We start from the raw sequence: 24,304 nt of genomic DNA on the forward strand, positions 1-24,304 counted from the left end.
AGTACTGTTTGTGATACAAGAAGAATCCAGAAAAGAGTATATACATTTGACGTAGAAACTGTACATTGGAGGAGGTTGGGTAGGTGGGTGGGGTTTTGTGGGTGGGGACTGTACATTGGGGGGGGGTGGGGGGGGGGGGGGGGGGGGGTAGGGGGTGGGGGGGGACACACTGTACACTGTACATTGGAATACTGACAAAGCCATACTTGGTCATTTACTGTACAACTGGGTTAGGACATTTGTAGGGGCCAGTTTCGAATTGCAGTCTCCCGTAGGTGTTTTTTGAGAGTGGTTTTGAAAGTGGGTAGTGATTCACATTCCTTTACAGCTTTGGGTAGGGCGTTCCACATTGATGTGGCATAATTGCGAAACGTGTTTAGTCCCTTGTTTGACCCGAATCTGGGTTTAACATGATTTGTGGAGCTCCCTCTGGTGTTGTGATCGTGGTATTCACTGACCTTTGGGAAGTATTTTGACATGTACATGGGTACCTTGGTCGTGTAGTGTATCTTGTAGACCAGGCCCATTGCAAGTTGCTGTACTCTGTCGTCTACTCTAAGCCATCCTAGGTTGTCAAAGTGGGCAGGGGTGAGGTGGGTTCTAGGAGTCAGGTCAAGCAGTAGTCTGACCAGTTTGCTTTGAGATGTTTGTAATTTGGTTTTTAGTGCCTTTGAGGTACTTTGGTACCATGAGGTGCAAGCATTACATTGGATGCCATTTTGTCACAGGAAAGATTAGCCTCTAGGATGGAACCCAGGTAGGTAATAATTTCATCTTTCCTTGTGACAATATTGTCACCCACTGTAACTGAGAAGCCGTCGGTCTTGCTGAGTTTGTTATTTGAACCGAAGAGAATGGACTCTGTATTGCCCATGTGTAATGATAGTTTGTTATCGGCGAGCCATATGCAGATTTTGCCTAGTTCCGAGCTGAGGGTTTTTTCAACCTGTAACTTGTTCTTGTCAGAGACCAGCAGGGCTGAGTCGTCCGCAAACAGGAACAAGTTGCAGTCACAAGCTGACAACATGTAATTTGCATAAATTAGGAACAGTAGCGGTCCTAGTATGCTTCCTTGTGGAACACCACAGCTCACTGTGAGGGGGGGGATAGGGTACCGTTTACCTCCACCATCTGTTCTCTCCCCTCCAGGTAGGATTGTATCCAGCTCACTGATAGACTATCAAAACCAATTGCTTTTAGCTTGTCAATCAGAATGGAGTGATTGACAGTGTCGAAGGCCTTTTGTAGGTCCAGCATGACCATGCCGCAGTATTTTCCCGCGCCCACCTCTTGTTTGATGTGGTCGTTTAAATAGAGAAGGCATGTATCAGTGGAGTGGGATGTTCTGAAGCCAGATTGGAATTCGTATTCGATTTTTTCCCGCGAGGTACTTTTCGACCTGTTCATATAAAAAATGTTCCATGACTTTCGAGATGGATGTAAGGATAGAAACAGGGCGGTAGTTGCCTGGGTCTAATTTGCTGCCCTTTTTGTGCAGGGGTGTTACTCTCGCAATTTTGAAGTCCTTGGGGATGTGTCCCTGTTTTATGGAGAGGTTTATTATGTGTGTGATGACTGGGGTGATGGCGGCTGCTGAGTCTCTGAGGAATTTGGAGGGGATGTTGTCATGGCCAGTGGCCTTGTTGGGTTGGAGGGCGCTCAGTTTTTTGAGTACCTCATCTGTAGTTACCATTTCCAGTTTGAAGTCGTCATTGTGGACGCCTAGGTTCTTGTAGTATGCTACTATGTGTTCTACCCCATAATGCCCTGAGTGGGAGGGTAGTTTATGACTATATGGAATGCAACATGGAGAGTTATGACTATATCATATGCAACATGGAGAGTTATGACTATATGGAATACATGCAACATGGAGAGTTATGACTATATGGAATACATGCAACATGGAGAGTTATGACTATATAGAATACATGCAACGTGGAGAGTTATGACTATATAGAATACATGCAACATGGAGAGTTATGACTATATAGAATACATGCAACATGGAGAGTTATGACTATATAGAATACATGCAAAGTGGAGAGTTATGACTATGGAATACATGCAACATGGAGAGTTATGACTATATAGAATACATGCAACATGGAGAGTTATGACTATATGGAATACATGCAACATGGAGAGTTATGACTATATAGAATACATGCAACGTGGAGAGTTATGACTATATAGAATACATGCAAAGTGGAGAGTTATGACTATGGAATACATGCAACATGGAGAGTTATGACTATATAGAATACATGCAACATGGAGAGTTATGACTATATGGAATACATGCAACATGGAGAGTTATGACTATATAGAATACATGCAACATGGAGAGTTATGACTATATGGAATACATGCAACATGGAGAGTTATGACTATATAGAATACATGCAACATGGAGAGTTATGACTATATGGAATACATGCAACATGGAGAGTTATGACTATATGGAATACATGCAACATGGTACATAGTAGATGCTGTATTAGTAACTATAGACAATTAGACATAGTAGCATAGAACATAGTAGATACTGTATTAAAGTAGCATAGAACATAGTAGATACTGTATTAAAGTAGCATAGAACATAGTAGATACTGTATTAGTATAGACAATTAGACATAGTAGATATTAGACATAGTACATAGAACATAGTAGATATTAGATATAGTACATAGAACATAGTAGATATTAGATATAGTAGCATAGTAGTATAGACATAGTATCATGGTAGGTAGTATAGGTAGTAGCATAGCAGATAGTAGTATACATAGTAGAATAGTACATACTACATAGTAGGGCTGCATTTTAAATTTCGTTGTAACAATGACAATAAAGATCATTCCATTCCATTCCAGTATATAGCAGTATAGATATAGTAGCATAGTAGTATAGACATATTATCATAGTAGGTAGTAGTACAGGCATAGTAGATCAGATAATAGTGCAGACATAGTAGCATAGTACATAGTAGGTAGTAGTACAGGCATAGTAGATAGTAGTATAGGCATAGTAGAAAAGTACATAATAGTAAAAGACAGTAAGAAGTTCAAGTTTCAAGTTTCTTTAATAGTTGTTGTCATACAGAAGTACAGAATACTTTTATACAAAATGCTTCTTACTGTTACACTCCAGAGACTGTGCTAGACAAGATAAGTATGAAATAAAATAGTATAGCATGTAAAAATAGAAGTAAAAATAGAAATCACAGTGTTCAGTATATGTACAATGTTCGATGCAGAATAGAGGTAACTGAGTTACCATACAATATACTATGCAATGTACTAATATACAATACTATATAGTGCAAAGCAGAAATGGGATGAGGTACAATCTAGGTACAATTCACAGTAAGGTGTACTGAGGTATGGGTTTTAGTGCAAATCCTTTAGGGCAATTCCAGCGTTATGGACATTACATTCAGAGAGAACATTGGAAACTTAACTTAACATTGACAAGGCATCGATTTGAATTGGAAGTATAATTTACACATTTTAGTTACACTTATTGAGATAAAGATGAGCCTGCAGTAAGAAATGTTTTGACCTTTTGGATTTTGAGATAGGTGACAAAATACACAGCGTTATGGATGTTACGGAAATGGACAAGCTTTTCGGACTCACTGAACACATGATGAAAACTCTGTGAATATCTTTTTCAAAGAATAACATCTTTACTATCACTTTGTAGGGAAGGGTTTGAGGTACCCAAAAAGCACATTCAGGAAAATCTGGCATTTTCTCTCAAGGAATGAATCACAAAAAAGTGCCGTTATGGATGTTACATTTTTGCGTTATGGATGTTACACGTCTGAAATAGACAAAAAACACTATCAAAAATAGAGCTTTACCCACATGTGTTTGACTTCGGTGGACCATTTTGAGGGTCAAACCAGTCTGGATTGATGTTGTAGTCTGAAAAAATGCCAGGAAATGCTGAGAGAATTGTTGCATATATATAGAACACAAATGTTCTAGAATGTTCGATTATGACATCATACTGTGACATCACAAATGTTCTAGAATGTTCTATTATGACATCATACTGTGACATCACAAAAATCAATTTTTTTTTGTCTTAAAGTTTAAACATATCAGTCACTTCTGAAAATAAATTACAAAACGTTTTTGGAAAATAGCTCTTTATTTGATTAACATAAAAAAGTATATATAAATATTAATATCTGTTAAATCAGAAAATGAGTTTTGGAGCAATTCCATGAAAATGTCAACCTCACCATGAAAAAGAAAGTTATAAAAAATCAAGTCCAATTCACTCTGCCTGGACTGGTTCAGAGAAATGGTATCTCCCTCTGTTATCCATGTGAGGATTAAGGTGTTCACGAATCTGATCAAAACTGACCCAGGACTTGTCCTCTTTGGTTGGAAGTGCAGCGGTAAGCCTCCATAAGGGACATGGACATGTGGCGTTTCTGAACCCTCTGCTTGACTCCTTCTCTTATGGTCACTGCATCCTTCATTCCTGGGGCCTGTCTTGAAATGTCGTCCCTGGAATAATACTCAATTTACTTTCTGTTTGATTTCATTTGGGGTTTCTGTGTTTTTTGGGGTGGGTTTCTTGTCACGATACTCGGCAAAACAATAACAAATACACATGTAGGCTGAGCAGACGCGAGGGGGAGATGGCCGACAGCAGCCGATTAGCAGTAGGCTAACGTGGACACTGATCTGCCTAGACCAACAATGTGTGAAAAAGTTGTGTCTGGAAATATGTTGGATTTTAATCAAACAAAGAGTCATAAAATACTTCTGATTTAAATCAAACAAAGGGGTCAATCATAATCGGACTTAACAACACACATTTTTGATAGTGTTTTTTTGTCTATTTCAGACGTGTAACATCCATAACGCAAAAATGTAACATCCATAACGGCACTTTTTTGTGATTCATTCCTTGAGAGGAAATGCCAGGTTTTCCTGAATGTGCTTTTTGGGTACCTCAAACCCTTCCCTACAAAGTGATAGTAAACATGTTATTCTTTGAAAAAGATATTCACAGAGTGAGTGAGTCCGAAAAGCTTGTCAATTTCCGTAACATCCATAACGCTGTGTATTTTGTCACCTATCTCAAAATCCAAAAGGTCAAAACATTTCTTATTGCAGGCTCATCTTTATCTCAATAAGTGTAACTAAAATGTGTAAATATACTTCAAACAAAGGGGTCATAATCGGACTTAACAACACACATTCGCAATGTAACATCCGTCACTTGCAATGTAACATCCATAACGGTAACATCCATAACACTTGTAAAGAATACAAAAAATAAGACCAGAATGACTAATTGTTGCTAATATGTCATCTTTATAAAAGTTAGCTTTGCTTAGGAAGTTTGGTTGACATTGCATTCCAGATGCATGTTTTATGACAACTTTTCCTGGAAAACGTTATGGATGTTACATTCGCTGTCCCATAAAGGGGCATTATAACAGCATGCTTCACCTGCCAATGGAAAGACACAAAGTACCTAATTGATTCACATATTGATACAACAGCCCTTCATGACCAAAGGTGAGGTTAGAAAAATATCTGTTGATATTTTTTTTGCCATTCTGGCCATTCAGAAAGTCATGCAATTAGGTTAATTGAAAAATTAATTTTTACATCATTGTGTCTCCTCCTGTATTGTGAAAAAATATGCATTCTCATAAATATTACGATCAAATCTATTTTGTACTTCAAAATATAGACCTTGATGATACATTTGAAATTGGTTTGGTTATGATCATGTTATTTTAATTTTTTCATGGTGAGGTTGACATTTGCATGGAATTGCCCTTTACCAATAAATATAAAGTGTGTTTAGGTGATCTAAAGTGTGGAGAGTGGGTGCTGCAGTGTGTTGTTTGTTTAAAGTGAGTGTGTGCTTGTGGGTGTGTGTGCTGTGTGCATTTGATGGTTGTTGCATAGTGTTTATTGTTCGTTGAGCAGCCTGATGGCCTGGGGATAGAACCTTCTTCTGAGTCTTTCTGTGCTTGCCATGAGACTCTGGTATCGCCTGCCTGACCGCAGCAGTTCAAAGAGGCAGTTGTTTGGGTGGCTGGAGTCCTTGATGATTCTCTTAGCCTTACCCCTGCACCGCTTGTTGTAAATTTTCTGGAGGGTGGGAAGCCCCCCTCCAATTGTGCGTTCGGCTGAACGTGTCACTCTCTGTAGTCTGCTGCGGTCTTGTGCAGTGCTATTCCCAAACCAGGAGGTGATGTTGCCAGTCAGGTTATTTTTAATTTAAAATAGTTATTTAAAAATATACAGTCCAGTATCTATACATACTGTAGATACAATATAAAATATAAATACAAATACAATATATTTGTATGAGTTGGTAGGTTGGAGATCAGTAAGGCTGAGACCACTTATCGATTTTATCGATAACTGCGTGAAATCGATAAGTGGCATCACTTTTAGGGATGCCCCGATCGATCGGCCACCGATCGTTATCGGCCGATACTCAGTATAAATATGCAATCTGTGAATTCCGATAATTAGTCATATTCGCCGATAGCGGAAACCGATCAAGCGAAGCTCTCACTCGCTGTCTGTCTCAGACACACACGACCTGCAAACTGCCGCTGCTCCTCCTCCCTAGCCCCGCCCGCCCCCGTGTAGAGTTTGTAAACAAAGAGGTGCGGCTCCTCTGCTCGAGTCTGTAGTGCACTGCATTCGACCTGCGCTAACGTTAGCTACCTAGCTATCGTTACTGTTTAAACAAAATTACCCAGTCAACTATTCACGTTTAGTAGGCATTGTCTAACGGTATTTAGCCGGCTAGCTACCGATAGCTCCTGATATCAACAAATGATCCAGAAAGTCTAGTAGTTCATGTTCATACCTCAGTTAGCTTGCGTTAGCTGACGTTCGTTTACTGTTCAAAACGAAATGTCCCATTGAACTAAAGTTCTGTCTTAACGTCATCTAGCCGGCTAGCAGTAGCTACAGATAGCTCTTGATATCAATGTCTTATAACATTGATTTAATGCGTATTCGAGCTGAGGGCTTGCTGAATGTGAAACGACCAAAGCACTTAACGTTACCAATGGGGTCCCGCTGCAGCGCCGGAGAATCCTTTTGAGCTGGGCTACTAGAGTACACACAGACAGTGGAGCTGTTTGCAGATAGTGAGCATTTTGACTTGTTGCGTGGTGGCGATGTCTCGCAGTCGCAGATAATACAAGTACAAGTCTAATTATATAATATATATATTTTATAAAAAAAAAAAAAAAAAAAAAACTTTTTATATAAAATACGTTTTAATTTCTTTTTAATCAAAAACAATCGGTATCGGATCGGTATCGGCCGATATGGATCACGACGATCGGTGATCGGTATCGGTGGCAAAAAACATGATCGGGGCATCCCTAATCACTTTCATTTATTTTTTGCATGTGAAAAAAAATAAATATATATATATATTTTTTAATACTTTATACTATACTAAAATACTAGGTTTTGTGGCATGTTTTAGTTAAAACATCCCCATTTCATGTAAATTCAGTTGAATTGCAGCTCTGTACCGTGCGTTCAACATGCAGTGCACTCCTCCATCACATCCAGAGACCAGACTGTAACATGAGGAGGATCACTGTGGTCGTGCTGAATGGGGGAAATCTGTGACACTAAAGATGGCGGCAACGACAAAGAATTGCTGCAAAATAAACATACATTTGTTGTTTTAATAATACTAATAATGAATATGTTAAATCTTTAAAGGGGAACTATTTTACTATTTCTTTCACTATTTGGGCACTTTTACACAATTCCTGTGAGTCTATGGAACACCTCTGTAATATATATTTTTTTTTTATTCATTGTTTTGTATTTCTAAGTCCTCAAAAACAGCATTTTTCTACCTCAAGATCTCGAGCCGTTTTGAGCCTGGGCTCCTAAACCACTGTGGGGCCTGAACATTATCATGCAGCGGTGTCTCTTTGACATCACATATCAGCACATTTTCAAATGACTCAGTTCAGTGAGGGTGAATATTGTGAGAGGAGAATTGGAAGAATGCGCCAATATGAGAATTTTGAGACATAGATCATATTAATATAAGTTCACATAGCTAGGAAACAATGCTAAACACTCAAAAAGGCCATTTATAAGATAGTTCCCCTTTAAAAAAAAATATTAATAAAAATATCAATATTTATAGATCATTTTGACCCGATTTATCGATTCTTCCAAGTGGCATATCGTCCCAGCCTTAGAGATCAGGCAGGCCGCTGCCTTCTGTATGAGTTGAAGGTAGGGCTGGGCGATATGGCCAAAAATGATATTGCAATAATGATATCGAATATCACTCGATATTCGATATTATCGATATTGTTATAAGTATAATTTTTTTTTTAAACAACATATGTATGTTTATTTTGCAGCAATTCTTTGTCATTGCCGTCATCTTTAGTGTTACATCCCCTCACACTCCAGTTCTCAGGCTGCGGCTGGTTTGAAAGCGAAAGTAAACCGGCTTCTCTGCTGGCTGTGGCTCCAGGGGAGTTGAACAGTTCTGGCTCTGCTCGTTTATTTTCGATCTTTTGCCGCTTTTTTGGTGGACAAACCACCGCACAAGTGCACCGTGACTCGCGACTGGAGACTGGAGACTAGCTCTGCTAGCACACATAGCCTACTGTGCACAGACGGTTTCAAACTGTATTTTAAATTAGAAAGCAAACAAAATAAATGGACAAGAAATGGACGAGAGAAAAATAAATCTCAATTTGGTCAGTATTGTCATTTGGACAAGCAAAGCCATTACTTTAAGTTGCAGGCAAAAAAGACAAGTCTGTCCACTGTCTCTGGTTTTAGAAACTGCCCTGTTGCAGGTCACACAAAAAATAAAATCGATTTTATTTCCCGATATCGATTATTAAAATATATCGCGATAATTATCGTTATCGTTATATCGCCCAGCCCTAGTTGAAGGGCCTTGGTGACGCAGGCCGGTAAACCAGCTAAGCAGAGCATTGCAGTAGTCGAGGTGAGACGTTGATTGCAGGAGGAGTTGGGTGGAGTGGGGAGAGTGCTCTCTTCCAGGGTGACCCATCCACAGGGGCACGAGCCCTAACCCTAACCCTAACCCAATGACCCCTCCACAGGGGCAGGAGGAGTCACTGGATGGTTTGATGAGGAGTCACTGGATGGTTTGATGAGGAGTCACTGGATGGTTTGATGAGGAGTCACTGGATGGTTTGATGAGGAGTCACTGGATGGTTTGATGAGTATGAAAATGATGTGAATCATTGGCCTTCGCAGTCACCATATCTCAACCCTATTGAACACCAGATTTTAGACCGCCACCATCAAAACACCAGACGAGGGGATGTCTTTTGGAAGAATGGTGTCCCATCCCTCCAGTAGAGTCCCAGTAGAGTCCCAGTAGAGTCCCAGTAGAGTCCCAGTAGAGTCCCAGTAGAGTCCCAGTAGAGTTCCAGTAGAGTCCCAGTAGAGTCCCAGTAGAGTCCCAGTAGAGTCCCAGTAGAGTCCCAGTAGAGTCCCAGTAGAGTCCCAGTAGAGTTCCAGTAGAGTCCCAGTAGAGTTCCAGTAGAGTTCCAGTAGAGTTCCAGTAGAGTCCCAGTAGAGTTCCAGTAGAGTTCCAGTAGAGTCCCAGTAGAGTTCCAGTAGAGTCCCAGTAGAGTTCCAGTAGAGTTCCAGTAGAGTCCCAGTAGAGTTCCAGTAGAGTCCCAGTAGAGTCCCAGTAGAGTCCCAGTAGAGTCCCAGTAGAGTTCCAGTAGAGTCCCAGTAGAGTCCCAGTAGAGTCCCAGTAGAGTTCCAGTAGAGTTCCAGTAGAGTCCCAGTAGAGTCCCAGTAGAGTCCCAGTAGAGTCCCAGTAGAGTCCCAGTAGAGTCCCAGTAGAGTCCCAGTAGAGTTCCAGAGACTTGTAGAATCTATGCTAAGGCGCATTGAAGCTGTCCTGGGGACTTGTGACGCAACACTTTAGACACTTTATGTTGCTTTTTCATTTAATTTGTCACCCGTCTGTATATATATTTATATATTTAACAATCACTTTAAGTACGTTCAACCTGTGCTGTTCTTCACAGCGGAGGACAAGACGCCCAGCAGATGTCGATCTTCTCTGGCTCAGCTGAGCCTGGGTTCCATGAAGGCGGCCGGCGGCTGCATCGGACGCCCTGCACTCCTGACGAGCAGCAGGGGGCGCCAGGAGGTCTGTGAGCAGCTCTAACCCTGACCCTGTTACTGTCACTTTAACATACAACCCTGTGTCTCTGAGAGCAGAGCTTTACTTTAACATACAACTACTGTGTCTCTGAGAGCAGAGCTTTACTTTAACATACAACTACTGTGTCTGTGAGAGCAGAGCTTTACTTTAACATACAACTACTGTGTCTCTGAGAGCAGAGCTTTACTTTAACATACAACTACTGTGTCTGAGAGCAGAGCTTTACTTTAACATACAACTACTGTGTCTGAGAGCAGAGCTTTACTTTAACATACAACTACTGTGTCTCTGAGAGCAGAGCTTTACTTTAACATACAACTACTGTGTGTCTGAGAGCAGAGCTTTACTTTAACATACAACTACTGTGTCTGAGAGCAGAGCTTTACTTTAACATACAACTACTGTGTCTCTGAGAGCAGAGCTTTACTTTAACATACAACTACTGTGTCTGAGAGCAGAGCTTTACTTTAACATACAACTACTGTGTCTGAGAGCAGAGCTTTACTTTAACATACAACTACTGTGTCTCTGAGAGCAGAGCTTTACTTTAACATACAACTACTGTGTCTGAGAGCAGAGCTTTACTTTAACATACAACTACTGTGTCTCTGAGAGCAGAGCTTTACTTTAACATACAACTACTGTGTCTCTGAGAGCAGAGCTTTACTTTAACATACAACTACTGTGTCTGAGAGAGCAGAGCTTTACTTTAACATACAACTACTGTGTCTGAGAGCAGAGCTTTACTTTAACATACAACTACTGTGTCTGAGAGCAGAGCTTTACTTTAACATACAACTACTGTGTCTGAGAGCAGAGCTTTACTTTAACATACAACTACTGTGTCTGAGAGCAGAGCTTTACTTTAACATACAACTACTGTGTCTCTGAGAGCAGAGCTTTACTTTAACATACAACTACTGTGTCTGAGAGCAGAGCTTTACTTTAACATACAACTACTGTGTCTGAGAGCAGAGCTTTACTTTAACATACAACTACTGTGTCTCTGAGAGCAGAGCTTTACTTTAACATACAACTACTGTGTCTGAGAGCAGAGCTTTACTTTAACATACAACTACTGTGTCTGAGAGCAGAGCTTTACTTTAACATACAACTACTGTGTCTGAGAGCAGAGCTTTACTTTAACATACAACTACTGTGTCTGAGAGCAGAGCTTTACTTTAACATACAACTACTGTGTCTGAGAGCAGAGCTTTACTTTAACATACAACTACTGTGTCTCTGAGAGCAGAGCTTTACTTTAACATACAACTACTGTGTCTCTGAGAGCAGAGCTTTACTTTAACATACAACTACTGTGTCTGAGAGCAGAGCTTTACTTTAACATACAACTACTGTGTCTCTGAGAGCAGAGCTTTACTTTAACATACAACTACTGTGTCTGAGAGCAGAGCTTTACTTTAACATACAACTACTGTGTCTCTGAGAGCAGAGCTTTACTTTAACATACAACTACTGTGTCTGTGAGAGCAGAGCTTTACTTTAACATACAACTACTGTGTCTCTGAGAGCAGAGCTTTACTTTAACATACAACTACTGTGTCTGAGAGCAGAGCTTTACTTTAACATACAACCCTGTGTCTCTGAGAGCAGAGCTTTACTTTAACATACAACCCTGTGTCTCTCTGAGAGCAGAGCTTTACTTTAACATACAACTACTGTGTCTGAGAGCAGAGCTTTACTTTAACATACAACTACTGTGTCTGAGAGCAGATCTTTACTTTAACATACAACTACTGTGTCTGAGAGCAGAGCTTTACTTTAACATACAACTACTGTGTCTCTGAGAGCAGAGCTTTACTTTAACATACAACTACTGTGTCTCTGAGAGCAGAGCTTTACTTTAACATACAACTACTGTCTCTGAGAGCAGAGCTTTACTTTAACATACAACTTCTGTGTCTCTGAGAGCAGAGCTTTACTTTAACATACAACTACTGTGTCTCTGAGAGCAGAGCTTTACTTTAACATACAACTACTGTGTCTGAGAGCAGAGCTTTACTTTAACATACAACTACTGTGTCTCTGAGAGCAGAGCTTTACTTTAACATACAACTACTGTGTCTCTGAGAGCAGAGCTTTACTTTAACATACAACTACTGTGTCTGAGAGCAGAGCTTTACTTTAACATACAACTACTGTGTCTGAGAGCAGAGCTTTACTTTAACATACAACTACTGTGTCTCTGAGAGCAGAGCTTTACTTTAACATACAACTACTGTGTCTGAGAGCAGAGCTTTACTTTAACATACAACTACTGTGTCTGAGAGCAGAGCTTTACTTTAACATACAACTACTGTGTCTGAGAGCAGAGCTTTACTTTAACATACAACTACTGTGTCTCTGAGAGCAGAGCTTTACTTTAACATACAACTACTGTGTCTGAGAGCAGAGCTTTACTTTAACATACAACTACTGTGTCTGAGAGCAGAGCTTTACTTTAACATACAACTACTGTGTCTCTGAGAGCAGAGCTTTACTTTAACATACAACTACTGTGTCTGAGAGCAGAGCTTTACTTTAACATACAACTACTGTGTCTGAGAGCAGAGCTTTACTTTAACATACAACTACTGTGTCTGAGAGCAGAGCTTTACTTTAACATACAACTACTGTGTCTGAGAGCAGAGCTTTACTTTAACATACAACTACTGTGTCTGAGAGCAGAGCTTTACTTTAACATACAACTACTGTGTCTCTGAGAGCAGAGCTTTACTTTAACATACAACTACTGTGTCTCTGAGAGCAGAGCTTTACTTTAACATACAACTACTGTGTCTGAGAGCAGAGCTTTACTTTAACATACAACTACTGTGTCTCTGAGAGCAGAGCTTTACTTTAACATACAACTACTGTGTCTGAGAGCAGAGCTTTACTTTAACATACAACTACTGTGTCTCTGAGAGCAGAGCTTTACTTTAACATACAACTACTGTGTCTGTGAGAGCAGAGCTTTACTTTAACATACAACTACTGTGTCTCTGAGAGCAGAGCTTTACTTTAACATACAACTACTGTGTCTGAGAGCAGAGCTTTACTTTAACATACAACCCTGTGTCTCTGAGAGCAGAGCTTTACTTTAACATACAACCCTGTGTCTCTCTGAGAGCAGAGCTTTACTTTAACATACAACTACTGTGTCTGAGAGCAGAGCTTTACTTTAACATACAACTACTGTGTCTGAGAGCAGATCTTTACTTTAACATACAACTACTGTGTCTGAGAGCAGAGCTTTACTTTAACATACAACTACTGTGTCTCTGAGAGCAGAGCTTTACTTTAACATACAACTACTGTGTCTCTGAGAGCAGAGCTTTACTTTAACATACAACTACTGTCTCTGAGAGCAGAGCTTTACTTTAACATACAACTTCTGTGTCTCTGAGAGCAGAGCTTTACTTTAACATACAACTACTGTGTCTCTGAGAGCAGAGCTTTACTTTAACATACAACTACTGTGTCTGAGAGCAGAGCTTTACTTTAACATACAACTACTGTGTCTCTGAGAGCAGAGCTTTACTTTAACATACAACTACTGTGTCTCTGAGAGCAGAGCTTTACTTTAACATACAACTACTGTGTCTGAGAGCAGAGCTTTACTTTAACATACAACTACTGTGTCTGAGAGCAGAGCTTTACTTTAACATACAACTACTGTGTCTCTGAGAGCAGAGCTTTACTTTAACATACAACTACTGTGTCTGAGAGCAGAGCTTTACTTTAACATACAACTACTGTGTCTCTGAGAGCAGAGCTTTACTTTAACATACAACTACTGTGTCTCTGAGAGCAGAGCTTTACTTTAACATACAACTACTGTGTCTGAGAGCAGAGCTTTACTTTAACATACAACTACTGTGTCTGAGAGCAGAGCTTTACTTTAACATACAACTACTGTGTCTGAGAGCAGAGCTTTACTTTAACATACAACTACTGTGTCTGAGAGCAGAGCTTTACTTTAACATACAACTACTGTGTCTGAGAGCAGAGCTTTACTTTAACATACAACTACTGTGTCTCTGAGAGCAGAGCTTTACTTTAACATACAACTACTGTGTCTCTGAGAGCAGAGCTTTACTTTAACATACAACTACTGTGTCTGAGAGCAGAGCTTTACTTTAACATACAACTACTGTGTCTCTGAGAGCAGAGCTTTACTTTAACATACAACTACTGTGTCTGAGAGCAGAGCTTTACTTTAACATACAACTACTGTGTCTCTGAGAGCAGAGCTTTACTTTAACATACAACTACTGTGTCTGTGAGAGCAGAGCTTTACTTTAACATACAACTACTGTGTCTCTGAGAGCAGAGCTTTACTTTAACATACAACTACTGTGTCTGAGAGCAGAGCTTTACTTTAACATACAACCCTGTGTCTCTGAGAGCAGAGCTTTACTTTAACATACAACCCTGTGTCTCTCTGAGAGCAGAGCTTTACTTTAACATACAACTACTGTGTCTGAGAGCAGAGCTTTACTTTAACATACAACTACTGTGTCTGAGAGCAGATCTTTACTTTAACATACAACTACTGTGTCTGAGAGCAGAGCTTTACTTTAACATACAACTACTGTGTCTCTGAGAGCAGAGCTTTACTTTAACATACAACTACTGTGTCTCTGAGAGCAGAGCTTTACTTTAACATACAACTACTGTCTCTGAGAGCAGAGCTTTACTTTAACATACAACTTCTGTGTCTCTGAGAGCAGAGCTTTACTTTAACATACAACTACTGTGTCTCTGAGAGCAGAGCTTTACTTTAACATACAACTACTGTGTCTGAGAGCAGAGCTTTACTTTAACATACAACTACTGTGTCTCTGAGAGCAGAGCTTTACTTTAACATACAACTACTGTGTCTGAGAGCAGAGCTTTACTTTAACATACAACTACTGTGTCTCTGAGAGCAGAGCTTTACTTTAACATACAACTACTGTGTCTGAGAGCAGAGCTTTACTTTAACATACAACTACTGTGTCTGAGAGCAGAGCTTTACTTTAACATACAACTACTGTGTCTGAGAGCAGAGCTTTACTTTAACATACAACTACTGTGTCTGAGAGCAGAGCTTTACTTTAACATACAACTACTGTGTCTCTGAGAGCAGAGCTTTACTTTAACATACAACTACTGTGTCTGAGAGCAGAGCTTTACTTTAACATACAACTACTGTGTCTCTGAGAGCAGAGCTTTACTTTAACATACAACTACTGTGTCTGAGAGCAGAGCTTTACTTTAACATACAACTACTGTGTCTCTGAGAGCAGAGCTTTACTTTAACATACAACTACTGTGTCTCTGAGAGCAGAGCTTTACTTTAACATACAACTACTGTGTCTCTGAGAGCAGAGCTTTACTTTAACATACAACTACTGTGTCTGAGAGCAGAGCTTTACTTTAACATACAACTACTGTGTCTCTGAGAGCAGAGCTTTACTTTAACATACAACTACTGTGTCTCTGAGAGCAGAGCTTTACTTTAACATACAACTACTGTGTCTCTGAGAGCAGAGCTTTACTTTAACATACAACTACTGTGTCTCTGAGAGCAGAGCTTTACTTTAACATACAACTACTGTGTCTGAGAGCAGAGCTTTACTTTAACATACAACTACTGTGTCTCTGAGAGCAGAGCTTTACTTTAACATACAACTACTGTGTCTGAGAGCAGAGCTTTACTTTAACATACAACTACTGTGTCTGAGAGCAGAGCTTTACTTTAACATACAACTACTGTGTCTCTGAGAGCAGAGCTTTACTTTAACATACAACTACTGTGTCTGAGAGCAGAGCTTTACTTTAACATACAACTACTGTGTCTCTGAGAGCAGAGCTTTACTTTAACATACAACTACTGTGTCTCTGAGAGCAGAGCTTTACTTTAACATACAACTACTGTGTCTGAGAGCAGAGCTTTACTTTAACATACAACTACTGTGTCTGAGAGCAGAGCTTTACTTTAACATACAACTACTGTGTCTCTGAGAGCAGAGCTTTACTTTAACATACAACTACTGTGTCTGAGAGAGCAGAGCTTTACTTTAACATACAACTACTGTGTCTGAGAGCAGAGCTTTACTTTAACATACAACTACTGTGTCTCTGAGAGAGCAGAGCTTTACTTTAACATACAACTACTGTGTCTCTGAGAGCAGAGCTTTACTTTAACATACAACTACTGTGTCTGAGAGCAGAGCTTTACTTTAACATACAACTACTGTGTCTCTGAGAGCAGAGCTTTACTTTAACATACAACTACTGTGTCTGAGAGCAGAGCTTTACTTTAACATACAACTACTGTGTCTCTGAGAGCAGAGCTTTACTTTAACATACAACTACTGTGTCTCTGAGAGCAGAGCTTTACTTTAACAGACAACTACTGTGTCTGAGAGCAGAGCTTTACTTTAACATACAACTACTGTGTCTGAGAGCAGAGCTTTACTTTAACATACAACTACTGTGTCTCTGAGAGCAGAGCTTTACTTTAACATACAACTACTGTGTCTGAGAGCAGAGCTTTACTTTAACATACAACTACTGTGTCTGAGAGCAGAGCTTTACTTTAACATACAACTACTGTGTCTGAGAGCAGAGCTTTACTTTAACATACAACTACTGTGTCTCTGAGAGCAGAGCTTTACTTTAACATACAACTACTGTGTCTCTGAGAGCAGAGCTTTACTTTAACATACAACTACTGTGTCTGAGAGCAGAGCTTTACTTTAACATACAACTACTGTGTCTGAGAGCAGAGCTTTACTTTAACATACAACTACTGTGTCTGAGAGCAGAGCTTTACTTTAACATACAACTACTGTGTCTCTGAGAGCAGAGCTTTACTTTAACATACAACTACTGTGTCTCTGAGAGCAGAGCTTTACTTTAACATACAACTACTGTGTCTGAGAGCAGAGCTTTACTTTAACATACAACTACTGTGTCTCTGAGAGCAGAGCTTTACTTTAACATACAACTACTGTGTCTGAGAGCAGAGCTTTACTTTAACATACAACTACTGTGTCTGAGAGCAGAGCTTTACTTTAACATACAACTACTGTGTCTGAGAGCAGAGCTTTACTTTAACATACAACTACTGTGTCTGAGAGCAGAGCTTTACTTTAACATACAACTACTGTGTCTGAGAGCAGAGCTTTACTTTAACATACAACTACTGTGTCTCTGAGAGCAGAGCTTTACTTTAACATACAACTACTGTGTCTGAGAGCAGAGCTTTACTTTAACCTACTGTGTCTGAGAGCAGAGCTTTACTTTAACATACAACTACTGTGTCTCTGAGAGCAGAGCTTTACTTTAACATACAACTACTGTGTCTCTGAGAGCAGAGCTTTACTTTAACATACAACTACTGTGTCTCTGAGAGCAGAGCTTTACTTTAACATACAACTACTGTGTCTGAGAGCAGAGCTTTACTTTAACATACAACTACTGTGTCTGAGAGCAGAGCTTTACTTTAACATACAACTACTGTGTCTGAGAGCAGAGCTTTACTTTAACATACAACTACTGTGTCCTGAGAGCAGAGCTTTACTTTAACATACAACTACTGTGTCTCTGAGAGCAGAGCTTTACTTTAACATACAACTACTGTGTCTGAGAGCAGAGCTTTACTTTAACATACAACTACTGTGTCTGAGAGCAGAGCTTTACTTTAACATACAACTACTGTGTCTCTGAGAGCAGAGCTTTACTTTAACATACAACTACTGTGTCTGAGAGCAGAGCTTTACTTTAACATACAACTACTGTGTCTGAGAGCAGAGCTTTACTTTAACATACAACTACTGTGTCTGAGAGCAGAGCTTTACTTTAACATACAACTACTGTGTCTCTGAGAGCAGAGCTTTACTTTAACATACAACTACTGTGTCTGAGAGCAGAGCTTTACTTTAACATACAACTACTGTGTCTCTGAGAGCAGAGCTTTACTTTAACATACAACTACTGTGTCTCTGAGAGCAGAGCTTTACTTTAACATACAACTACTGTGTCTCTGAGAGCAGAGCTTTACTTTAACATACAACTACTGTGTCTCTGAGAGCAGAGCTTTACTTTAACATACAACTACTGTGTCTGAGAGCAGAGCTTTACTTTAACATACAACTACTGTGTCTCTGAGAGCAGAGCTTTACTTTAACATACAACTACTGTGTCTCTGAGAGCAGAGCTTTACTTTAACATACAACTACTGTGTCTCTGAGAGCAGAGCTTTACTTTAACATACAACTACTGTGTCTGAGAGCAGAGCTTTACTTTAACATACAACTACTGTGTCTCTGAGAGCAGAGCTTTACTTTAACATACAACTACTGTGTCTGAGAGCAGAGCTTTACTTTAACATACAACTACTGTGTCTGAGAGCAGAGCTTTACTTTAACATACAACTACTGTGTCTCTGAGAGCAGAGCTTTACTTTAACATACAACTACTGTGTCTCTGAGAGCAGAGCTTTACTTTAACATACAACTACTGTGTCTCTGAGAGCAGAGCTTTACTTTAACATACAACTACTGTGTCTCTGAGAGCAGAGCTTTACTTTAACATACAACTACTGTGTCTCTGAGAGCAGAGCTTTACTTTAACATACAACTACTGTGTCTGAGAGCAGAGCTTTACTTTAACATACAACTACTGTGTCTCTGAGAGCAGAGCTTTACTTTAACATACAACTACTGTGTCTGAGAGCAGAGCTTTACTTTAACATACAACTACTGTGTCTCTGAGAGCAGAGCTTTACTTTAACATACAACTACTGTGTCTGAGAGCAGAGCTTTACTTTAACATACAACTACTGTGTCTCTGAGAGCAGAGCTTTACTTTAACATACAACTACTGTGTCTCTGAGAGCAGAGCTTTACTTTAACATACAACTACTGTGTCTCTGAGAGCAGAGCTTTACTTTAACATACAACTACTGTGTCTCTGAGAGCAGAGCTTTACTTTAACATACAACTACTGTGTCTCTGAGAGCAGAGCTTTACTTTAACATACAACTACTGTGTCTCTGAGAGCAGAGCTTTACTTTAACATACAACTACTGTGCTCTGAGAGCAGAGCTTTACTTTAACATACAACTACTGTGTCTGAGAGCAGAGCTTTACTTTAACATACAACTACTGTGTCTGAGAGCAGAGCTTTACTTTAACATACAACTACTGTGTCTGAGAGCAGAGCTTTACTTTAACATACAACTACTGTGTCTCTGAGAGCAGAGCTTTACTTTAACATACAACTACTGTGTCTGAGAGCAGAGCTTTACTTTAACATACAACTACTGTGTCTGAGAGCAGAGCTTTACTTTAACATACAACTACTGTGTCTGAGAGCAGAGCTTTACTTTAACATACAACTACTGTGTCTGAGAGCAGAGCTTTACTTTAACATACAACTACTGTGTCTGAGAGCAGAGCTTTACTTTAACATACAACTACTGTGTCTGAGAGCAGAGCTTTACTTTAACATACAACTACTGTGTCTCTGAGAGCAGAGCTTTACTTTAACATACAACTACTGTGTCTGAGAGCAGAGCTTTACTTTAACATACAACTACTGTGTCTGAGAGCAGAGCTTTACTTTAACATACAACTACTGTGTCTGAGAGCAGAGCTTTACTTTAACATACAACTACTGTGTCTCTGAGAGCAGAGCTTTACTTTAACATACAACTACTGTGTCTGAGAGCAGAGCTTTACTTTAACATACAACTACTGTGTCTGAGAGCAGAGCTTTACTTTAACATACAACTACTGTGTCTGAGAGCAGAGCTTTACTTTAACATACAACTACTGTGTCTGAGAGCAGAGCTTTACTTTAACATACAACTACTGTGTCTGAGAGCAGAGCTTTACTTTAACATACAACTACTGTGTCTCTGAGAGCAGAGCTTTACTTTAACATACAACTACTGTGTCTGAGAGCAGAGCTTTACTTTAACATACAACTACTGTGTCTGAGAGCAGAGCTTTACTTTAACATACAACTACTGTGTCTCTGAGAGCAGAGCTTTACTTTAACATACAACTACTGTGTCTGAGAGCAGAGCTTTACTTTAACATACAACTACTGTGTCTGAGAGCAGAGCTTTACTTTAACATACAACTACTGTGTCTGAGAGCAGAGCTTTACTTTAACATACAACTACTGTGTCTCTGAGAGCAGAGCTTTACTTTAACATACAACTACTGTGTCTGAGAGCAGAGCTGTACTTTAACATACAACTACTGTGTCTCTGAGAGCAGAGCTTTACTTTAACATACAACTACTGTGTCTGAGAGCAGAGCTTTACTTTAACATACAACTACTGTGTCTGAGAGCAGAGCTTTACTTTAACATACAACTACTGTGTCTGAGAGCAGAGCTTTACTTTAACATACAACTACTGTGTCTCTGAGAGCAGAGCTTTACTTTAACATACAACTACTGTGTCTGAGAGCAGAGCTTTACTTTAACATACAACTACTGTGTCTCTGAGAGCAGAGCTTTACTTTAACATACAACTACTGTGTCTGAGAGCAGAGCTTTACTTTAACATACAACTACTGTGTCTCTGAGAGCAGAGCTTTACTTTAACATACAACTACTGTGTCTGAGAGCAGAGCTTTACTTTAACATACAACTACTGTGTCTGAGAGCAGAGCTTTACTTTAACATACAACTACTGTGTCTCTGAGAGCAGAGCTTTACTTTAACATACAACTACTGTGTCTGAGAGCAGAGCTTTACTTTAACATACAACTACTGTGTCTCTGAGAGCAGAGCTTTACTTTAACATACAACTACTGTGTCTGAGAGCAGAGCTTTACTTTAACATACAACTACTGTGTCTGAGAGCAGAGCTTTACTTTAACATACAACTACTGTGTCTCTGAGAGCAGAGCTTTACTTTAACATACAACTACTGTGTCTCTGAGAGCAGAGCTTTACTTTAACATACAACTACTGTGTCTCTGAGAGCAGAGCTTTACTTTAACATACAACTACTGTGTCTGAGAGCAGAGCTTTACTTTAACATACAACTACTGTGTCTCTGAGAGCAGAGCTTTACTTTAACATACAACTACTGTGTCTGAGAGCAGAGCTTTACTTTAACATACAACTACTGTGTCTGAGAGCAGAGCTTTACTTTAACATACAACTACTGTGTCTGAGAGCAGAGCTTTACTTTAACATACAACTACTGTGTCTGAGAGCAGAGCTTTACTTTAACATACAACTACTGTGTCTCTGAGAGCAGAGCTTTACTTTAACATACAACTACTGTGTCTGAGAGCAGAGCTTTACTTTAACATACAACTACTGTGTCTCTGAGAGCAGAGCTTTACTTTAACATACAACTACTGTGTCTCTGAGAGCAGAGCTTTACTTTAACATACAACTACTGTGTCTGAGAGCAGAGCTTTACTTTAACATACAACTACTGTGTCTGAGAGCAGAGCTTTACTTTAACATACAACTACTGTGTCTCTGAGAGCAGAGCTTTACTTTAACATACAACTACTGTGTCTGAGAGCAGAGCTTTACTTTAACATACAACTACTGTGTCTGAGAGCAGAGCTTTACTTTAACATACAACTACTGTGTCTCTGAGAGCAGAGCTTTACTTTAACATACAACTACTGTGTCTCTGAGAGCAGAGCTTTACTTTAACATACAACTACTGTGTCTGAGAGCAGAGCTTTACTTTAACATACAACTACTGTGTCTCTGAGAGCAGAGCTTTACTTTAACATACAACTACTGTGTCTCTGAGAGCAGAGCTTTACTTTAACATACAACTACTGTGTCTGAGAGCAGAGCTTTACTTTAACATACAACTACTGTGTCTCTGAGAGCAGAGCTTTACTTTAACATACAACTACTGTGTCTCTGAGAGCAGAGCTTTACTTTAACATACAACTACTGTGTCTGAGAGCAGAGCTTTACTTTAACATACAACTACTGTGTCTGAGAGCAGAGCTTTACTTTAACATACAACTACTGTGTCTCTGAGAGCAGAGCTTTACTTTAACATACAACTACTGTGTCTGAGAGCAGAGCTTTACTTTAACATACAACTACTGTGTCTGAGAGCAGAGCTTTACTTTAACATACAACTACTGTGTCTCTGAGAGCAGAGCTTTACTTTAACATACAACTACTGTGTCTCTGAGAGCAGAGCTTTACTTTAACATACAACTACTGTGTCTCTGAGAGCAGAGCTTTACTTTAACATACAACTACTGTGTCTCTGAGAGCAGAGCTTTACTTTAACATACAACTACTGTGTCTGAGAGCAGAGCTTTACTTTAACATACAACTACTGTGTCTCTGAGAGCAGAGCTTTACTTTAACATACAACTACTGTGTCTCTGAGAGCAGAGCTTTACTTTAACATACAACTACTGTGTCTCTGAGAGCAGAGCTTTACTTTAACATACAACTACTGTGTCTCTGAGAGCAGAGCTTTACTTTAACATACAACTACTGTGTCTCTGAGAGCAGAGCTTTACTTTAACATACAACTACTGTGTCTCTGAGAGCAGAGCTTTACTTTAACATACAACTACTGTGTCTGAGAGCAGAGCTTTACTTTAACATACAACTACTGTGTCTCTGAGAGCAGAGCTTTACTTTAACATACAACTACTGTGTCTCTGAGAGCAGAGCTTTACTTTAACATACAACTACTGTGTCTGAGAGCAGAGCTTTACTTTAACATACAACTACTGTGTCTGAGAGCAGAGCTTTACTTTAACATACAACTACTGTGTCTCTGAGAGCAGAGCTTTACTTTAACATACAACTACTGTGTCTCTGAGAGCAGAGCTTTACTTTAACATACAACTACTGTGTCTGAGAGCAGAGCTTTACTTTAACATACAACTACTGTGTCTGAGAGCAGAGCTTTACTTTAACATACAACTACTGTGTCTGAGAGAGCAGAGCTTTACTTTAACATACAACTACTGTGTCTGAGAGCAGAGCTTTACTTTAACATACAACTACTGTGTCTCTGAGAGCAGAGCTTTACTTTAACATACAACTACTGTGTCTGAGAGCAGAGCTTTACTTTAACATACAACTACTGTGTCTGAGAGCAGAGCTTTACTTTAACATACAACTACTGTGTCTGAGAGCAGAGCTTTACTTTAACATACAACTACTGTGTCTCTGAGAGCAGAGCTTTACTTTAACATACAACTACTGTGTCTGAGAGCAGAGCTTTACTTTAACATACAACTACTGTGTCTGAGAGCAGAGCTTTACTTTAACATACAACTACTGTGTCTGAGAGCAGAGCTTTACTTTAACATACAACTACTGTGTCTGAGAGCAGAGCTTTACTTTAACATACAACTACTGTGTCTGAGAGCAGAGCTTTACTTTAACATACAACTACTGTGTCTGAGAGCAGAGCTTTACTTTAACATACAACTACTGTGTCTGAGAGCAGAGCTTTACTTTAACATACAACTACTGTGTCTGAGAGCAGAGCTTTACTTTAACATACAACTACTGTGTCTGAGAGCAGAGCTTTACTTTAACATACAACTACTGTGTCTGAGAGCAGAGCTTTACTTTAACATACAACTACTGTGTCTGAGAGCAGAGCTTTACTTTAACATACAACTACTGTGTCTGAGAGCAGAGCTTTACTTTAACATACAACTACTGTGTCTCTGAGAGCAGAGCTTTACTTTAACATACAACTACTGTGTCTCTGAGAGCAGAGCTTTACTTTAACATACAACTACTGTGTCTGAGAGCAGAGCTTTACTTTAACATACAACTACTGTGTCTGAGAGCAGAGCTTTACTTTAACATACAACTACTGTGTCTCTGAGAGCAGAGCTTTACTTTAACATACAACTACTGTGTCTGAGAGCAGAGCTTTACTTTAACATACAACTACTGTGTCTCTGAGAGCAGAGCTTTACTTTAACATACAACTACTGTGTCTCTGAGAGCAGAGCTTTACTTTAACATACAACTACTGTGTCTGAGAGCAGAGCTTTACTTTAACATACAACTACTGTGTCTCTGAGAGCAGAGCTTTACTTTAACATACAACTAC

General features: G+C 39.5%; 1 protein-coding gene across 1 annotated transcript in view; it reads left to right on the top strand.

The window, feature by feature from the left end:
* LOC311247594 (ATPase family gene 2 protein homolog A-like) overlaps positions 1–24,304 on the top strand; it is a gene marked incomplete at its 3' end in the record, with an annotated part of 42,232 nt that overhangs the window by 491 nt on the left and 17,437 nt on the right. The window contains exon 2 of the mRNA XM_084338623.1: positions 10,070–10,194. Coding sequence (XP_084194749.1) covers positions 10,129–10,194 — 66 coding nt within the window. The remainder of the gene's footprint in view (positions 1–10,069; positions 10,195–24,304) is intronic.

This window comes from Notolepis coatsorum, assembly GCF_963971535.1.
Source record: "Notolepis coatsorum genome assembly, contig: SCAFFOLD_129, whole genome shotgun sequence".
In the NCBI taxonomy this organism is placed as follows: domain Eukaryota; kingdom Metazoa; phylum Chordata; class Actinopteri; order Aulopiformes; family Paralepididae; genus Notolepis; species Notolepis coatsorum.